This window comes from Kryptolebias marmoratus, linkage group LG20 (genome assembly GCF_001649575.2).
Source record: "Kryptolebias marmoratus isolate JLee-2015 linkage group LG20, ASM164957v2, whole genome shotgun sequence".
Lineage (NCBI taxonomy): Eukaryota > Metazoa > Chordata > Actinopteri > Cyprinodontiformes > Rivulidae > Kryptolebias > Kryptolebias marmoratus.
The window spans coordinates 16,523,060-16,543,953 of NC_051449.1; the positions used below are offsets into that span (position 1 = coordinate 16,523,060).

Consider the following 20,894-nt stretch of genomic DNA (forward strand, 5'->3'; position numbering starts at 1 on the left):
TTAACCACCAGATGGATTTGAATAAAACTCTCACATTGTAATCATCAGCTGGACATCTACAGATGATTAACTTTGGAGTCAGCTTGATTCAAGATAACAGCTCAGCAGCTGAACTAATCAAAAGAACTATCTTCAACAGGTAAGATAATAATTGTTCATAAACTTTCAACACAACCACACTTTAAAATGTTTGAACAGTTACTTTGACTATTTTTAGCTAGTTTTGTCTCAGCTATTTATTCAGTTTTATTTGTGGGGTGCCCTTTAATGAGCACTCTGCAAAAGGAAAACATGACTCATCTTGATCTTTCAACTTCTATTTAAATTTTTTCACATGTGCCTGGCTCAGGCTCATAGATAAATGAGTCAAATGAAAATGACAATAATGGGATTGTCCTAGTTTGCCCAGCAGATGGTGCTGTAGATTTGTGGGAGCTAAACGTAAATCAACAAAGAGCTTCACTAACTGAAGAGAAGTCGTTTAAATGTCCCACTTACAGGTCAGGATGTTTGCAGTCTGAAAGCCAACAGGAAAATAATGACAGGAAATGGAATTAGGCTATTCTTCAGAGAAAGATGCAACAACAGGCATAAAGAAGTCTTAAAACAACAAAAAATAGCTTTGTTATTTTCCTTTTGCAAGGCCACCAGTGTGTGTTTTATCCTTAGCTTGAAAGACTAAAATCTTTTATATCATCTGCAGGTGCTTATGTTTTCTAAGATCTGTGTTTGGCAAGACGTGCAAAATCTTGAACTCTTGGCTTAAAAATGCCAAACATTCTTTTACCTCATTTGGGCTATATCGCTTGGCCCACGACGGAAATATCACAACTTCTCACTCCTCGACAAAACTGCCATTTTATCCTCCTCAGACGGCTTTAGAGTCAATCTAGAGGGGAGGAAAAAAAAGAGTAAAAGTGAGAGAAGTGGAGGTGAAATCAAATCCCTTCTGTAAACAGTAAAAAGGTCAGTGCTGACGCAGGCCCGGGAATGGGCTGCCCTCCAATAAAACTATATTCTTAAGTGGCTATAGATTCTATTTGTAGCATTTTACCTGTTTACTGACTCCCCCACTCCAAAACCAGGTAGCTGCGCAAACAAGCTGGAGGGTTTGGACGACGTCTTATGTCATCACACTGTGGATAAATTTCAACTTCGTGGCAGCTCTGCCAGACCGCAAAACGCAACATCAAGGGCAACAGGACGCTTGTTTGTCAGTGTACAGGTAAATCAGTCGCTGAAATTAGATCAAAACTGAATTTAGTCATTATAGGAATACAACATCTGGATATTTGTTCTAACATTCAAAAAAATAGTAGTTCTTTAAATTAGGTAAATATCTGAAGAGATGCATATCTTTAAAGAAACTCAGACTGATTGGATAAATATCTGGAGACTACGTAGACCAAGTCAACCTCTCAAGATCATGCAGCTTATGTTGTTTAGATCATTTTAGCTGTGTGGAACGGTGCATTAGGATGAAAGGGGCCAGTGCCATCCTTAAAAAGCTTGAACTTGGTCAACAACAGGGACATGAATCGCAGTTTTCCAGCTGAACTTTGTCCAAAGCATCAAACTCCTGTGTTAGGGGTTATAGAACATAACTGCAGTGAAGCAATTGGTGAAATATAATTTACGGTTGTGTTTTGTAACTCACATCTTTGAAAAAAACTGCCATTGCTTTGCTGCAACCAGAATCTTAGAGGTTTCAGTCTCTGAAAAGGAGAAAATTCAAAGAAAAAAACACTTAAACCTAAACATTAAAAAAAGACTTTTTATAATCACATGGTCAAAAATGTTATTTTAACCCTCTCAGGCTCAAATTAAGTTCTAGTAACAGGAAAAATCAGATATGTTGTTGCAACGCCTGCCTTGAGAGGATTAAACTTTGACAGCAGTTTCCAAACTGAAGTCAATGCAACATATTTGAAGCTGTCAAAATATGTGATATTTCAATGCTTTTGACTTAAATCTTTTTGTATATGTATATGTAAATAACCACAAATCATTCACTACCAAAAGTCTACTACATAATTTGTAATAAATGGACAAAATCAGCATCGTCAGGTTTTGTTGCCAACAATTACAACAGCGTTAAAGTAAAATTGGGGGCTAAGCAGATGAGCTGTTCTGAGATATTACAAACTCTAACAGGAGAATTGCCATAACCAACTGTAACTGATTGCCAAATGTAGGTGTGAACAAAGCTGAGGAATATTTACTATTTTCAAAAACTCGGAGGAGTTTGAATGATGTAGAAGTTGTGCTTGAAGCATAAAAATTCAAATCAAAAACACTGATCATTTGGCAGCTATTATGGCTTTAAGAGACACTAAAGAAGAACCAAGGTAGAAAGACAGCATTTCCGAAAGCTAAGGGCTTTAAAACTTTTAAATGCAAATAAGAATAAAAATCAACCTGTATCACCATTTGACTTTTTAAAATATCCTTTAAGTATGAAGTGTAATAAATGGGCTTTAAAAACTTCTGCATGGGCACCTTTTCCTGAAACCATGCAACCTTTTAATAACACATTTTTTTTTTATAACAGGGTATTTTTAGCCATATACCGTACTTTACAGCAGTTCTGGAAATTACAGTGCTGTAACTGTCTCCATCCCTCATGGACATACACGCTCACGCTATGTGCACCGAAACTTGAAAAACTCAGCGGTGTTTTCTTTTTTTTTTTTCCCGTTTCCTCCCAGTTTTTCTCATAGAAACTCATATAAACTATATCTTCTCTCATCACTGTGAAAAAAATAAATAAAAATAAAAAATTAATAAATCTTTCAATGACTAAGATTCCGTGTGTGCTCTCGGCCCACCAAAGCCAACGGGATGCCGTGGCCAGCAGTCTGAGAACTATTCTTGGTCTGAGTGGAAAATTTTGTTTTTTAGGAGGGACCAACAGCAAAGGGTCTGGATGTAAGAAGTGAGCCTGTGAACCTTGTGGCACTGTGGGAAACTGTGACCCTCTGCCACACTCTGCTGGCACTCGGAGTCCCGATGTGGGCTACCAACAAAACAGAGGGGAAATGAGATGCCAAGCCCATAATTTGAGTTTGGGATCTGCCTGTATGTGTAAGTGTGTTTGTTGTGTGGGTGGTACGGAGCGCTGGAGCAGCCAGAATTAATATGCCTCAAAATACTTTAAACCTGCGGCAAAATGAGTCCTGCAGCCCGATCTGAGGAGTCAGATCGAATCAGAGCTCCTCTTTGTGTCAGCATTTTGAAATGAGACAAGACCCATCACTCCGCAAGTAATAAACCCTGAGGAGGCAGAGGAAGTGTGTGGGTGGCAGATGATAAATGAGTAGAATGCAGTGTAAGAAGTATCCATCTGAAAGGTGAAGTGTGGAGTCAGGTATCGCAGGCTTGTAGAAAGACATTTCTGCCACCTGACTCTGACAGACTGGGCAGAATATTGACAGTAACCTTCTGGTACCACATGCAGGTGCAAAAATGAAAGCACTCATAATATTTTTGAATGCTAACTTAATTTAAATAGACTTTCTGTATAGGTTTCCTGTACGGCACGTAGCAAATGCCAAATTCGAAAAAAGGCAGACATACATCAGATTTAGTATAAACAGTAATTTAAGACTAAACCCCCTGACATTTGACATTTTCTCCTGAGTTGGAAAAGTTGCAGTTGGCTTTCAGTTCTGTCCGCACGGCTCTGTACCTGTTGCAGGCATTTCTCAGGTCCGGGCAGCCAAGATAAGAGGTGATGTAAAACACCTAACCATGCATTACAAATATTTGCTGAGTCTGCAACAGTGAGTGCGAGCCAAAGTAATCTTTCAAAACACGCTCGAGCTTACTGCCACCACTTTTGGAGCTGTGTAAGGAACAGAATTAATATGGATTCATCGTACCAGTTTATACAGCAGCTGGCAGCTCACAGTTTCAGCCCCAATGTGTAGAAATAACCCCTGCCATGTAGTTTAAATAAATATTTTTTAAAAGATTAAAGATTTAATTCTTAGAAATACTTTGTTAGGTTTAAGAAAATACTGTGACCGACCAGATCATTTTTATTTTTTCTGACAGAGTCCTTACTATAATATGCAAACAAGGCAAAGCTAAACAAAAGAACAAAGACCAACGTTGGAACATAGTGGAAAAAGTTTTATTCGCACAAAAACATCCCTGCTGCACTGTGGGTTTGGAACAGCTTGAGAACAGACATCTTTTTTAAGAGTGATAATAAGAACTCCAAGCCGCAGAACTCATATTGCAATCTAAAGTGACCTTCTGTGAAAAGTTAATATCTTCTTGTAGATAGCTCTTTGAACAGCTTCAGTTCAGTTAAAGTTACTTATTGCTATATATGAAATCAAACAGATAACATTTTTTTCCTGAGCTATATCTAATGGTGCTGTTTAAAAAAGTTCACTCCATTAGTTTTCTAGATATATTGATATGCAGTTAATGGAAATCCAACTCTATCTTAATGAAGCACTCAGCTAAATGCGCCGACAACCACATGGAAGCTTCAGTCACATGACTGACCTCCATTACGCTGGTCATTAGAGGAAGATCGAGTAAGAAAACTAAGGAAAGACCGGTAACTTTACAGCAGGGGTGTCCAATCCTGGTCCTCGAGCGCCACTATCCTGCATTTGTTACTTGTTTCCCTGCTCCAACACACCTGATTCAAAGGTTAAATCACCTCTTTTTGTTCTGCAGAAGCCTGTTAATCACCCATTGATTCAAATCAGGTGTGTTAGAGCAGAGAAACAAGTAAAACATGCAGGATGGTGGCCCTCCAGGACCAGGATTAGAGACCACTGCCAGTTACGATCTAACCTGTTTTAACTTTACTCAACAAATGTGAGCACAAATACGCACTAGTACATCAAAAATGCCAAACTTCTTTGGCTCTTCCATAGATGTCACCATTGTTGACCCAGTTGTTTCTGTAGATGAACAACAGTTGGCAGCTGTTCACAAATTTTGCTTATAAATTTTTGATTTAAGGACACATTAATCATTGATATGAGAATAATATTGTGCAGATTTTCTTACTTTATGAAGGGCTTTGCCATGAGTACCTTTAAACAGAGTTTAACAGCTACTCTGAGTGGGGCTAAAAGTTAAGAAGTTTGCTGCTTTCCTAAAACAACTCCAATCTGCAAAATTATATGGCGGTTCATGCGGAAACCATTTTTAATTTGCAAGCCCATTTAGCTGCAGCAAAAGTTAGCTGTAGCACTTTCACAACTTTTAGGATCCGTAAATCTTTTCATTGACCAGCAACCTCGGGCAGTCTGAGCTGCACCAAATGACCCCAGGTCTGACAGAACGACTGACCAAAAATGAGTTTGAGAAGCTTCCAGATCTGTGTGTTTCATGGGAAAGTCGAGCGAAACAGTCCACAGTTATAAATATACCTCAGCCATCAGAAATGCCCGCAGTGGGGAAATGATTACTGTGTTTCGCCACCAAAAACACAGCTGCTAACTATGTTAAAATAATAACATCATCTAAATCTGTGAGTGGTGGAGGGCTGGGAGAAGGTAGTCCAGCCACACACTTACACGCCGACACACACACACGTTACTTCGTGTTCTGTCCCACAGCCATTGTTAGCCCACATGCACAGTGTGTGTCCACCCAGAAGTTAACCACCAGCGCAGCCGGCTGTAAAGCATCAGTGGGATCGCATGAGACAGATTTAGAAACCCAACGCACATGTCCACCGAGGTGTGTGTGTGCACACATAAACATGTGCACATTTACACATGCATGCCGGTGTGTTTCGGATTCAACCATCTGTGTTCAAATTTCAACCATATCTCAAAATCCCCCCACTATAATTGCTAAGTCCTTTTGACATTTCTCTATTTTACTGACCAACACACAATCAAAAGGGCTTTATCGCTAAAACTGGCTACAGCGGGGTATGTTGTTAGACCTACACAAACACCAGCCAGCACTATTTATTCATTTGTTTCAGAAAGATGATGCTCCCTTACAGTGAAATGGTAGATTATGTCCCATGATTTGTTTTTATGACTCATAATGACAGTAATGACTACTTACAAAGAATAACTTTTGATTTCATATGAGCAAGTTGGTTCTAATAGTGTGAATGCTGAGTCAGCATTCACACTATCATTTTCCTGATTATACTTTCTTTCATTTGATTTTTTTGGAACCAAACTACTTCTGTATACTTTGCACTATTTTAACTATTCATGTATCAAAACATTCAGCTCAGTCAGAAATAGACTTTCTGTTTTAGTAACTTTTTACTTTTTGAATTATTTAACTTTATTTTAAATAAAATACATTTAGATCTCTTCAGTTCCTTCAAAGACATTGTTGTCTTTGAAATCAGCTTCAGAATATTTGCACCATTTTTTTGGTTCTCATGCTACTATTAGCTACCATTTTGCTGCTTAAGGCTTTGAGCTACTGTTTTAGTTTTTTTTTTATCTTAACATTTGAGTAATAGCTCTCACAAAAACAAAATGTGAAAGTTACTTCTAGAAGTATCTTTGTCATTGCTCTGGTTTGGGGGTTGTTTTTAGACCACAGGGGACTAGTACAGAGTTCTTGTATTCCTGTGAGGTTGTTTGACTCTCTTTTTTTTTGCCGTGCTGATACTGTGGCCATTTGTGGTCCTTGTGTTATTTGGATATTTCTTAGTTCTTGCCACAGAGTAGGTATTTTCTTGGTTTAATAGGAATTCTTGGATGACGTAGGGGATGCGATTACTTCATACATAAATTTACTTTGAATGGATGAGCGACTTGAACACTCTTTTAGCACCAGCACAAATAAAATAGCATTAGCATTTGTACTGCTGAGTCCTCCATTGTTGTTGTTGGTGAAGGTCACAGGCGTGAGTGCAAAAGCAAACACATAGCTCCTAATTTCTGCTTCACAGCATCACTTGGCATCCTTATAAGCCCTGGACAAATTCTTACAACTATTTAGCACCAAAACATTTTTGGTTTCTGGGTCCACACAAACATAAATGACGTGAATAGAACCATATTTTAATGTTCTTTTTTTTTTACATGTGCTAGAGGTTTTAAAAACAGTGCAACATTGTGCCTTTGCTTGCTGTACAGACACTTTCTTATTCAGCTACTGAACTGTTAAAATAACCACAGTCCTGGGATCCTACAACCTTAGCTTGACAGCCTGACTTACTGATTGCAGAGCCTAATATTCTTCTTTAATGGACTCCCAGTGGGTGGCCACTTGTTTGAACAAACTAGCCGCCTTTCTGACTGATGGAGTAATGAGTCCTAAATGTGAACACCTAAATAAACCACTGTTTGAGTGAGATCAAAGCTGACTGATTGGATTGCTGGATGGATGTTTTATTCCTGAAAGGCTGGGCACTGGACCAGAGCAGTTCACGCAGGTCCTGTGCCAATGGCTGCCTCTGCAACAAGCTTCTGTGAATTTTAACAGTACTGCTATGGTTGCCTCCCTTCTCTGGGAAACCTGGCCAGAACCCATTTCGCACAATTAAATCTAAGTTTCTTTATGGGATATATTGCAGTCCTGTTGGGAGGTGGTTTTGTCCAACTGAAAGGAATAATTCATACTTTTAGAAGTGGAAGCTTTTCTAATGCATTAATATTAATATTTCCATCACTTTCAGTTTCATGGCTGTTTACACTAAATTTTATGGTTCTTTGCAAGAGCAGACAGCAGCAAACTATAGCACTTACCATGCACCCTGAGGCACTTCCTGCTGGAACATCATAATGTTGTGCAAAATTGAGGACAGTACAAATGTTTACAAAATACAGATCACATGAACCGCTATGAAATATATGAGCCTTGAGTTGCTTTAGGATGGCTGTAATTTGCTCATCAAACCAATCAGATTAAGCTCTGTTTTTTTCCAGATTGACAGGTAATATGTTAAGTGTTCATAAATTTCCCACAGAACCCACTTCAAAGTATGTGAACTATGTCTTTGAGCAGCTCATGGAGCAGAGGGTCAGTTCAGGTTGTGTTTGTCTAACCTACCAACTAGAATCTACTTCAAAAGATTGCAAAGCAACAGTATCATTATGCCCATGCATTCGCTCCTTTTTTGCATGTGTAGCGTTTTGTGTGTAACAAATGGTGAATAAGCAGGACTTTTAGGCCAGAGTTTCACCACATCTGTGCCAGTGCAGAGGAAGAAGAGGAAATGCATCCAGGGATGATAAGGGATTAAGATCAACAAAACACAAAGCTGGTCTTTGTGTGTGTGGCTACACCGGCACACCAAGAGGGCAAGAATGCTTTTACATCATTTGGCTCACAGCACTGAAATCAAACATTTTCCACTCTTAGCAAAGAGGTGATGATGAACGGCGCAGGAAGCTCAGCGAAAGATGAAACCCGTAACAGAGAGCGCACATCATGCCGCTAATCTAATGGACCACAGATTTTTTATGTCAACAACCCAATGTGCGTAGAAAACAACTGAAAATGATCAGAAGATAAACTAAGAAGCCTTTTTCTTGGGGTTAGGATTTAGACTCTGTTGAGGCTGCATTTAAATGATTTAGACTTTAATTTAAAGATGTAAATCTCAAATAAACAGACAAACTACATAATTTAGTTGAAGTATTTTAATGGTAATTCTGCCGTGCACATACCTGGCCAGCCAGGGTTTCTTAAAACACGTACATATATAAACAGAAGCTGGGAAATGCAGCATACCGTAAAAAAATATGTTATGAACAATTTTTACAAAACTGACAGAAAGGAGATTTTATATATATTTTATATATATATATATATATATATATATATATATATATATATAAAGAGAAGCATAAATGACATGTGGATAGCTTTTATGCAAATGTCCTGAAATCATCATCATTGATTACCTTTTTTTTAATTTGTGCAGCTGGCAAAACAAATGGAAAAGTAAAAAAAAAAAAAAGGTTGCACGTTTTCAGCATTATGTACAACATTATTATGTACAAAAATATACAATGTGCATTTCTAGGTGTAACCAGATAAACAATGTGTTTAAAATGACTATAATTGAACCTTAGCATGATAATGAGTTGTAGAACTGAATAATATGACAAATATTAGAAATAAAAATATATTTGGAAGCCAATATTTTGTACATTTAAAGGAAAATAAACCAATTTTAATGATAAACATAAAAAAAATTGCATCTAAATGATAAAATCTGTTATCAAAATACACATGCAGTACATCTTTTTACTTTTGTTCACTGTTTTTTTTTCCTTGGGTTCATCATAATTAATAATCATTCTTAGATTTTTGCACATTTCTGATAGAAATGGTCAAATTAATCTGAAGCACATCATATAATTTTGTTGCATACTTTGACTAAGCTCATTATTTTGGAACCACCACAATTACCTCCCTTTCTGATAGCAGGTGATGTATGTCTACATGGAAATGATGTAAGGACATGCAGAATTGCTCTGCAAAAAGATCTAACGTCAAGCTTTAACCTTCAAGTTTTGAAATTACTGGTTGGACTGGTGTAGACATTTATTTTGTTTTAAGTGCTAAAAAACATGATGTCATGATATCATGGCAGCCAAAGATGCATGGTAGGCTCATGTGGGTACGGTAGTCATCTACAAGACGAGACATATAGGGGTATAATTCACAAGGTAGTAATTTACTGATGACCTCAGATAGAGGCAAATCCTTGAGAAAAAGCATTTTAAACTGTTAGTTTCAGTATGTAACATTGATTTATTTACTGTAAGAAGCATAATTGTAGGTTTAGCTTCATAATGGGTGGGCTTCTTGCACATGAAGTTTGTTGTACTTTGTCCTTTGATGGTGATTTTTTCAGATGACAGTGAAAACTCTGAAGGCTTTCCCTCCTGTGGGGTTCGATACGCTGAAAGAAGATGAGCAGAGAAACAAAAACAGAACACGTTTAGATGTAAAAATGGGTTTATATTTATATAATATGTACTGCTGAAAGGGGTTTTTAGTGTCTTGCTCAAGGACACATTAGATTGCTGCAGGAACTGGGGATCAACGCCCTGCTCCTCTCACAACCCCCCTCCCACTGGGCCATCGCCCCATTCAGAAAACATTACCTTTCTGAGGAGATGCCATTCTGATAACTGCCACTGTACTGGCGCCTTTTGTCCATCGGCATCACATCGAGGTAACCTCCAGACTCGTTCTGGATCACTCCTGCATGAATGGCTGCTTTACAGATACTGGATTTCTGGAATGGAAAAGAAAAAGTAGTAACACAAAATTATGTGTAAAATCCTAACAGGACAGTCTTGTTATGTACAAAATAAAATCTGTTTGTATCAAAACTATAAGAATAAATTCCAGACCATATATTGCAATCTTATGTGCAGAAAATGCTGCCTGTTGACAATGCAATAAAATATAACAAAAACCATAGGTTGTAACAACGCAACGCAAGCTGTGTATGCAGAGAATAGATGTACAAGCATACTAAGTCAGTAGTCTCAAATCCTTTGCTTTCCTTTTTATAACTAATATATTTAGCTATCCAGACAATGTAAGATAGGTAATTTCAAAGTTATATAGTTGTCTGTGTAAATATGTGTATTCATTTGTCTGTCTTTTAGTAAAACATTTCATGAACCACTGGACAGATTTAATAAAACTTACTGAAAGTAATAATTATCAGTAAGCCTGATTGAATATGGCCGCTACAGCTAATACACATTAGAATACACAAAAAACGTTACAACTTAGTAATTTTGACAGACATAACTACTATATTTAGCTATTTTGAGTGGTAGTAGCTGAGTGACATTCCCAAGACATGCCCTAAGTTTTACACATTGTGCAACATCCATCCATCCATTCTCTTCCGCTTATCCAGGGTCGGGTCGCGGGGGCAGCAGCCTAAGCAGGGAGACCCAGACTTCCCTCTCCCCAGCCACTTGGGCCAGCTCCTCCGGGGGAATCCCAAGGCGTTCCCAGGCCAGCCGAGAAACATAGTCCCTCCAGCGTGTCCTGGGTCTTCCTCTGGGCCTCCTCCCGGTGGGACGTGCCCAGAACACCTCACCAGGGAGGCGTCCAGGAGGCATCCTCACCAGATGCCCGAGCCACCTCAACTGGCTCCTCTCGACGTGGAGGAGCAGCGGCTCTACTCTGAGCATTGTGCAACATATTTTCCTAAAACACAGGCTTGCAAAACAGCAGGCGGTGCGTATTCCTTCATGGAAGGCTAATTTCAACGATGCTGCAAATACTCACATCTGAGTAGTATTTTGTCCCAAAGACTCGGGCTTGATTGTCATTCAAACAGTTCCGGGGACAATACAACCTGAAACAAAAAGCTCAAGCTTAGATAGAGTCCGAGAATTTTGTTTTATTTTTCATCCACAAATAAATGAAAGAATGTATGACGACTGAGTGGTTAATTGGACTTTTTAAAAGATGCATTTCTTTAATTACGTTTTTGCAACTCAGAAGAAATGAGTGAAGGGTCCAGCTAAGACTGGTGGCATGCTCTGAACAGCGAAAGCATAGTGCTTTTTTTGTTTGTTTCAATACAGCTGTGGTTCAAAGAGCAACATGCTTCCCTGGTAAATGCTTAAAATGTAGTCACTAAAACTATGTGTTACTGATATACTAAAATACAGATAACCTTTACTAGAATTTGGCACAAAAAATACAATTCCCAAAGTTAGCATTTCTGCTTGCAGTGAATATAGGCTGCAGAAGGCAGTGAATTATAACTCAGAACAGTGTTACCTGGGACAGTGTCGAACAGGTTTCTTGAATGGACAAAAAAGTGCCACTGTAGTATCACATCTTACTGCCTTGACTGGGAAACAAAGTAGACAAGTCACAGCAAACTATGATCCTGTGGTGTTTCCTTACACAGAATAAATGACAAAGTATAGTGTGAAATTAAAATGTGCTTCTTACCAGGCACCGAATCTACTTTGAAGGAATTTGCACTTCTATTTTTCCTGTAAAGAGAAATAAAATCAAAGGTTATGGTGGAATAGTAAGCCTTACCACAGGGTAAATATTCCCCAATTTCCTAAAGATTAAAGTGTTTGATAAATAATTATCTACAAAGACTAATTCCTACCCAATGGATTGGATGCTATTCTTGTACGATTTGGTAAAATATTGTTTTCTGCCCAGTCGGGTTACATCAAGCCATCCTCCATCATTGTCAATGACTCCAGAGTGCAGTGCAGCTCCACACACACTGGATTGCTGCAATATAAGCCAAGAACAGATGTTTTTTCATAAATTATACATAAAATTAAACACTCTGGTTACTGTAACAAGTGATTATTTACCATATCATAGTATTCTGTCCCAACTACTTTTCCAGATCTCTCCAGACAACCAGGTGGACATTCATATCTGTGGAAAGACAATGCATTAATGTGAACAACAGCTTGGAACATATGCTTTACTGACAATATGAATATAAACAGGAAATGGTCTGAGGTTGGTCACCTACCTGTTACAGGTTGTTCCCTTGCACTGGTCCCTCAGCTTGGTCTCACATTCCACCTGTTGGGCTTGTGGTACAATAAACAGAGTCACTGCAGTCACTGCCAAAACACATTTGATGTTTTTGGTTTGGTACGGAGAAAGTAATACAGGAGCATCCTTACACATCTGCTCTGTACTGACAACTTGGTTCCTCTCAATGTTGTCATTGGGTGATGGGTTAGGTGTTTGGGCCCTTGGTTCGGGCTCTCTGTCCCTCACTGGTTCTGGTTCTGGTTCAATGTAGTTGGTCTCCTCAATCTCATGAGCTGGGTGCCTGTCAACTCCACCCTCTAAAAGTGATACCATGGCAATGTTATTCTGCACATTATAGTTTGTACTTGTACAGAGGTATAAAATTCAAATGTGTCTGAAAGTGCTATAGTCACTACAGAAAAAAAAATGGCCCAAACTACTTTGAAATTGCACCATAAATGGGTAAATCTATAAACATTGCATGGTAATTATACCTATCTGTCTTTTAGATAGGCATTTTGTCCAAATGTTCAGCAAGCCGACCCATTCTGAAGTTCAAACCTACAATTGTTCTAGTTCCTTCCTACAATAAATAAATCAACTTTACTGTCTGAAACTAACCCTTTAAAATGCTTTATCTCGAATATACCTTTATAACACAGGTTGTTTCTGCAGCCGCCAGCATAGCTCGCTGGACAGGCAGAACAAGGTGCTCCGTATTTGTATGGAGCATGACCCCACCAGTTTCCCCTGAGGAAAAAAAACAAACAAACATAAAAGATATGTTTTGTCACAATAGAAAAAAAAGCCCTAATTAAAATTGTATTTGGATACAAAGCCTCCTGCTCCCTGAGTTTACAGCAGTTTATAGGAACATGTTATCTATGGTGAAAACTTACGGTGGAGAGTAGTTGCAGACCAGATAGACAGCTTTGGCCCAGATCATTCCCCAGACATTCATGTTGTAACACACGTTGATGGCACAGCCAATACGATTGCTAGTTGCCCATACCAACTAATAGAGAAAGAAAAAAAAGATTTTTCTTGCTTTCCTTAAAGTATGTACAGTAGCAGGATGGCAATAAATGTTATACATCCTATGGTACCGTGTTGTTTTGTATAATTTGATAACTTAATGAGTTATCAGATGCTTTTAAGTAATAATAATAATCATAGGCATAATCAAATCTGTTTCCATTGTTCATCTCAATATAAAAGAGCTCCTAAATTTTTATGCTCATCCTATAATCTATTTATTAGAGTAATTCTAGCCTGTGATGTTTCAATCAGATTGGAGATGTTGTTATATCAAGGGGAAGAAAGACAACAAAGTTCTTGTTTGGGACGTGTAACATGATAGCCCTTACCTGAGTGTAGTGAGTACAAACAGGTCCTGAACATCTGAACGGACAATGTGGATTACACTCCTGAGAGTATGGATAACTGTAGTACCTCACCTCATCGTACCAGGCCTGCACATGGTAGGTGGGCGGTCTGTCCCTGCAGTGAGAGAAACAATGTTTTTTTTACTCCAGTGATATTCAGTGCAGTAAAGCTCCTTTTAGAAGACAAAACATGGTATAGTTCAGACAAATGTACAGTGGCTTGTGAGGTAACTAGAACATGAATGTAAACTGTGTGGACTACTCATGTTCGCATTATCTGCTTTAAAACGAGCAGACAAATTCTGTTAACAGCAGAACAATAAGTGCTTATTTTACCACATGTTTACTCCCTGTGATGTAGTGATAAAAGTCATGGTCATCCTTATCAATGCTGAGTTGAACAAAAAGTGTTTGAAGCATCGAAACAGACAAGAGGAAAGACACCAACAATCATTTTGCTAAAGTTAGGAACTGTCAATCTGTGAAAGTAACTGGAACCCTGAGTTAAATTTGCTTTTGAGTGTACACTCATGGTGTGGTATTATGCTGCTGATCTGCACAAAAATATCACAATAAAAACTAAACAGCACCAAGACTAATAGATGTTGACTTAAACTGATAGTTCCGATGTTTTGAAGTGTTCTGAGGAAATGTTATGGACAATTAATATCTTACCTGTTGTTGATAGCCCTTTGAACAGCCTCAGTTTGGAGAAATAGAGTTAAAGTTTGACCAGATTTACAAGCTAAAGGCTAGACAGATTAAGGCCAGGACTAAGGTGGATCGCTGCTATCTTAAAACAACTCCAATCTCGAATATTTTTAAGTGGTTCATGCTAACGTTATTTATATAAACCTTTACACCACTGTTAGTTTCCCGATACACAATCACAGTATTTACACAGAGTTGTGAGGTTATTAGGAAGTGTAAAAAACAAGAGCAGCAGCTAGCTGTAACAATCCTGGTGCAGTCTGGGTCACTTTTAACAAGAATGTCAAATTATTTCTGCTGGAATAATTGTGTAATACAAAATTAAATAAGATGTGAAAAATGATAAAATAGCGTTTGAATAAACTTTATAAAATTTTAGAATCTGAGATATTTTAGGAAGGCAGCATTCCACTATTGTTTTGGCCCTGTTCAGACTAGCCATTAGCTCGTCATTGTGGTTAGAATGAAACTTAAACTGAGGACGTTATTTAAAAAAGGTAAGACATTATTTGTTTATAAATTTTCACCAAACCCTGCTTTAAAAAGGATCTTTCTATTCATGTCAAAATTCAATTTTGGTATTCTCTCGTAATTTTTGCTTACATTGACCTCACTGCTTGTTCGTACACACCTGCCCCAGTGCGTTCCAAGGTTTTGTCCTATTTGTGTCAACATGTGGCTCGGACCGTGCTCCCATCGGCACGAGTATGCCCAGTGTTCTGCACTCCGCTCCAACTCGTAGTCCCACACCTGAAAAGCACAAACACGTACATGAGCACACAAAGCTGCACACAGGGTAATTCGGGTTAAACGGTTGTTTACCTTTTGAACTATACCCATAGGTCAACATTCACTGTCAGCCAGGGTAATGGGCTAAAGTGTTATTGTTATTATGTCTGGTAATATTAGCTTTCTTTTGGGCAAAAGGTTAATCTCAAAAAATGGTAGTCCAGAGCAGCTTTGTTCCTAATAGATGTTTGGAAACCAATTTCCCCCCTGATTTAAGTGGCTAAATGGCCACTTAGCATAGTTGTAGCATTAAAAGCTCTTCATAAGACCTAATTCAAATACATCATCAAGAAAACTGAACTGCTGTACGTCTGAAACCAGTTTGGCTGAAACATCTGATCATTGAGGCAAAGTGCATCTAAATGGTGAACCTGCTCTGTACTTGAAAGTACTGTGGCTGCATGTCTTGTGCAAAATTGACACTGTACAGTCAGGGTTAGACCTCTCTTTTAGAAATATGCAAACATTCACTGACTAACACACAGACACATGCATGAGAGACCACCAGACCAACTTGCAGCTTTGTGCTACTATTCGCTGTGGTTGTTTCATTGCTTGTTTCCAGTAAGTTCTTATCTTGGAAAAAAAAAAAAGCAGGGTCTCTGTGTAGGGACTAGATGCCATCTTTGTTGTAAGAACTTAACAAAACTGAGCAGAAAAATTCCTGAAAACACTTCACACACATCTAGTTTTGAACGAGCAGGGCTGTGAGTGTATGGGGCCATTTAAAATGAATGCAGTCTTGGCTCTGTTTGGGAGGGAAAAGAATAGTCGCAGTGTGCTCTGCTGTTGGCATATCATTTAGCTGCATTATCTCACATCAACGCTAATAGAATAACGCTTACGTAGGGACCACCATAATGCCTTCCATGTGTTCTGCACAAGGTGAACATAATGCTTCAGACTCAGTGTGTGATTTGAAAACTGACTTGTTTCTGTTGCTACAACTGAGCTGAGGCTAAAACACCAACAAATAAAACTCCTAATTGTTTGCAATTAGGTTGCCAAAGAGTTCTGATTACAGCAATTTAAGTTGCTTAGCCTTTGTTGAAAGAAAACGTTGATTTCTGAGAAAAATAGAGAGAAAAAAAAAAACATCACACACACTCTGATTGTTCAAAATCTGAAAACAGCTACATTCATTGCTGGCCAGTTTAGGGTTGCAGGAAAGGTGGATTTAAGACAAAATGTGGATTTAACTGAGCTGACTGTGTGCAGGAACACCATAGTAACGGGAATAATTGAGAGTTGTGGTGAAATATGAGGTAAGTCAGTCAGTTTTGTACATTTATCTCAACTTCAGAAGTTAACAGAGTGAAAAATAAATATTCCACAGCCACTTTATCTATTGTCTCAGCTACTTGTGTTGCAAAAATAATTAGTACATTCTTCCATTAAAAAGATGTTTCAGTTAATTTAACTTGTTGTAAAAGTAAACCAGTCTCTGTATGATAAGAGCTCAGCTCTTTCACACTTCCTGTTTCATTTCACGGCAGGCAACCCAAACAGTTGTTCTGCATGAAAATAAAATAAAAAAAAATAATCTTAAGTTTTTACAATGAATGTAGCATTATTAAATGAAGTAATGTGATTGACTGTTAGATTTACAGAAAGAATAAATGTCCAAAAACAAGCCAAGAACAAAAAATAACAAACCACTGACAAAAACATTATCACCTTCAGTGGTGGACGGTAACAATGTCTCTCATCTTCTCCTACCATATCTTTCTAATGTTTAAAATTGGCAAAGATCCCCTCTAAAACTCTGGTAAACAAACAGAACAAAGGTAAGATTGGCAGGTAAACTTAAGCACAACTCTTCACTCATCACAGCTCAACTCACCTTTTCTATGCAACACAAGTGATGCTCTGTCAGAAGCGTTCTGTGAGAACAATTTTGAACTTATTTGGCTTTAAGCATGTTAAAACAGGAGCTCATTGAACCGTGTTTGCTCAAAGCACATTGAAACACTTAACCCGACTTAAAGTAGAAGGCAAAGCCGGTCTCTTGCACAGTTCATGTACAACAAAGTTGCTGCCGAGAACAAAGTTTGAACGGCAAACGATCAAGATTCTAAAGACCTCGGCCAGTTTGTTCTTTTCTTCATGTTCCTATAATTCTTACCACTCAATCATCCGTCAGATGGGAAGATGAACTGCCCAAAAAAGCTTTTGGAAAAAGGTCAGGGTAACAACTGCCAATCTGGTTTGCATTCCACAGAGCATTAAGTTTCCAAAATACAGACCTGCTTCCAGCCACCTATTAGACCACCTCAGCTACAAAGTTAAATGTGAAGAATGTGATAAACTGGAACCAAATCCTTCAAGTTCATGCTTAGCCTTTTGTATTTCAGAGTGCTTTCTATGTATCAACCCAGAGAGGGGTTTTTTTTTGTTTCTCTGGAAGATCTGCTGAGCAAGGATTGACCTGCTTAATAAAAACAGTGTGTTTGAGCAGATTTTGTAGGAAAGTAATGATTCAAAAGATGCAGCCTACAAATCCTGCAATTTACAAACCAAACACTTGGCTCTCATCAGGCCCATCTTACCACATTGTTATCATGAGTAATGGTATTCTTTGCTGCAAAAACATTGGATTAGTGTACACGACCTCTATCTCCACCGCCGTGCTTCACACTTCAAACGATCAGGCTCGACACGCTTGAAACGCATTTGGCGATGTTTCAGCCAAAACTGGATGTGTGGATGATCAAAGAAACAATAACACCGACTGGGGTTGGAGCTGAGGGCGATGGAGAGAAAGGAGGGTTAGAGTGAAAGAGAAGAAAAGCCTGAAGAAGAGAGGGAGTGAGGCTGAAGATCAGAAGAGCACACGAACAAGGCAGCGGGAAAAAAAAAAAAAAAAAGTCTGAGCGAAGAGAAATGGAATGATGGAGTGAGGGGAGGCAGGGCAGGAAGCGGAGGCCGGTAGGCAGGGTGGTTGAGGTAGAGGACAGGACAACACTGCGGGGGTGAAAGCTGGATCTGGTCCAGGGTCAGTGAGGGCAGGAGGCAGGAGTAAAAGCAAGGGGAAAGAGCTTTCTCTCTCCTCTTACTCTCTTTAACAGAGCTCGAGAACAGTGCTTTGGATACAAGAGTGTGTGGAAGGAGCAGACCTGGTCACATGCAGAGCACATGTGGATGAGACTCAAAGATTTAGTCTAACAAGGGGCTTAATTTTAGATAGAATCTTATTTTTAGCTGATAAATTTTGATTTGGTTAGCTAAATGCCTTTATTTTATTTGAACGCTGGATGCTTTGTCTCAGGAGTGGAAAAATGAACTTGTTGATGCGTTTTCAGCCAGAATCACACATGAAACCAAATGTCAAATAATGCATTCCAAAATAACAAATACATTTTAGAGCTTGGGAAATTGTTAGAGTGCATCTAAATATTAAAACCCTTGCATTCACTGAAGGAATGCATATCATCTGTCACCTTCTGTGTCAGGGTTTTAGCCTAAAATAATCTTTTGTTGAGAAGGGATAAGGTAAAAGCCATATTGGTCGAACTTTGGAAATGACATTATTCTCAATTTGCCCTGTGATGGACTTGTGACCTGTCCATGGTGTACCCCGCCTCTCGCACAGTAACTGCTGGAGATAGGCACCAGCTCTCTGCAACCCAGAAAGGAGATGCGGGTAAAGAAAATGGATGGGTGGGTAGATTATTCATCTATTTCATGTAATATTGTGAGATCGCACAAGTTATGATAATGTATAGAAGAGATTAGCTCAATATCTGTAAAACTGACTGAGTTATAGCAATTTTTGCATTAGCTACAATCTGTCAAGTGGTTCATGAGATATTTTGCTAACACAACAGACACACATACACAGGCTGACATTATCCCCTCTTGACTCTATCTCTGTTGTATCTTAGCAAACTAAAACATATGTATCAGTTAATCATGCGCTTCTGAACTGAGGAATCTAGTCTTTTCGTGTTTCGGTCTTATTGTTAAAAGCCTCACGTGTGCCACTTCACGTTGGAATTTGGAAATCCTGCTGTGTAAACACTCTTTACTGGTGATTGTGCACCAGGAAGTAGCTTATACTTAAATCATTTTCATATTTAATATAAATGTTGTAATGCTATCTTCTGCTCTCACCATGTACTCCATGTTGGAGGCCGGAGGGTGGACCTGACCTCGCAGCTTGTTGTGCAGGTCGAGGATGAGGTGCTTGTCTCCTTCGCTGATCGCCCTCCTCCCTCTGGACCTGGCCTTCCACCCCCCCTCGTCCTTCTCTCTGTACTTGTCCAGGATGGACTCGAGACGTGAGGAGTTGGTGAGGACCGTGGCCAGCACGCTCTGGGTCAGGCAGAGGATCAAACCAACCGCTCCGACCCAGTCCAGGAAAGGAGGAGACCTCTTCATGATGGAGGAGACTGATGCTGCAAGGGACTACGTTTACCTGCAGAACAGAGAGAATAGGGGAAAAAAAAACCTGTTGCTGCATTTGGGAACAAAGTTTTTGGTTGTCTTTTTGGTGCTTTTTTCTTATCCAGCAAATATATCATACTGATAAACTCCCCTCAAGCCTAACACAGTTTGATAAAACAGAGCACAGTGTCATCTTGAATTCCTTCTCTGTTTCAGTTTGAGGATGCTTTTATAGTAGAGAACCTAACTTCAAACAGTGAGTCTAAAGCAGCTTTCAGAACTCTCAGTGCATCTGCAGGTCACTGCATCACCACACACAGCAGGACCAGAGTAAACAGAGCCTTTCACACACCATGCAGCACAGCCAAAATACTCTACCTTATCTGCTAATGTTCCCTTTTTCTGTGACACGAGATTGTGATTCAGTTTAAGACAGGTGAAATCAATACTCACAAATAGCAAATTCTCCTGCAGACTTCTAGATATGTCTTCCAGATTTAATAGTCCAGATGTAGAAGTGTCTGGAGACTACTGCAGAATGACAGCTCGCCAACCCGGTGAGCATTTAAATCCACCCATCACACAAAATCAGCTCAGAGAGTGGGGTCTCTTTCATGCTGTACATCCCCACTGCAGGACAGAGAAGTCTGGGAATGCCTGCTGAATTCCTCAGGTCGCTCCGAGCGCCGCAGGCTGCACAGAATCGCTGCTCATTTTTGCGCTTTTATACAAATTTGCCCCTAGCAACGCTGTGGACCACGCCTCTCCAGCCCACCCTTGCTCCCCCTCACCTTCCACACTAAAACACACACACACACTCACACAGGCTGTTGGGACTTCAGGGCTAATTTATTTGTAGAGGAATCTGATCCTGCAAGAAGTGACATGAAGGTAAACGGGTGGATGTTTTGATGGCAGCCCACGCTTGTTACTAATATTGCACACTTTGCTGAGTCCAAGTTTTGTATTTGACGGGAAGACAAGATGAACACTGCTCAGTAGAAGATGACTAGATCCTTCTACAGTGCTTGATACATCAGTTACAGATGTTTCCTCTTTTGGTAATTAGTCTTCACAGGTAGCTGCAAAATAAAGTTCCAAACATAGATTCATTCATTAAGTGGTGTATTCCCTGTGTTGAGGTTTTTGTTTTTCGTCACT

The 20,894-nt window shown here is 39.1% G+C and overlaps 1 protein-coding gene across 1 annotated transcript; it reads right to left on the reverse strand.

Moving 5' to 3' along the window:
* Positions 1-8,790: 8,790 nt before the first annotated feature.
* Positions 8,791-20,703, reverse strand: crispld1b (cysteine-rich secretory protein LCCL domain containing 1b). The gene is made up of 15 exons (XM_017420805.3): positions 20,187-20,703; positions 19,461-19,764; positions 15,190-15,308; positions 13,830-13,962; positions 13,362-13,477; positions 13,112-13,212; positions 12,612-12,779; positions 12,455-12,515; positions 12,288-12,354; positions 12,071-12,201; positions 11,902-11,945; positions 11,725-11,797; positions 11,224-11,293; positions 10,074-10,207; positions 8,791-9,868 (listed from the first exon to the last, which is right to left on the reverse strand). Exons 2-15 carry the CDS (start codon positions 19,725-19,727, stop codon positions 9,817-9,819), a joined length of 1,536 nt encoding a protein of 511 aa, XP_017276294.1. The 5' UTR covers positions 19,728-19,764; positions 20,187-20,703; the 3' UTR covers positions 8,791-9,816.
* Positions 20,704-20,894: the final 191 nt, after the last annotated feature.

What these genes read in the sequence shown, in the direction of transcription:
- crispld1b (XM_017420805.3), bottom strand. Translation starts at nt 19,727, where the DNA reads ATGAAGAGGTCTCCTCCTTTCCTGGACTGGGTCGGAGCGGTTGGTTTG. An exon ending in AAACAACCTGTGTTATAAAG is followed by an intron (nt 12,780 to 13,111) that starts GTATATTCGAGA and finishes TATCACTTTTAG; the next exon opens with AGGGTGGAGTTGACAGGCAC. An exon ending in AAGGGAACAACCTGTAACAG is followed by an intron (nt 12,355 to 12,454) that starts GTAGGTGACCAA and finishes GTCTTTCCACAG; the next exon opens with ATATGAATGTCCACCTGGTT.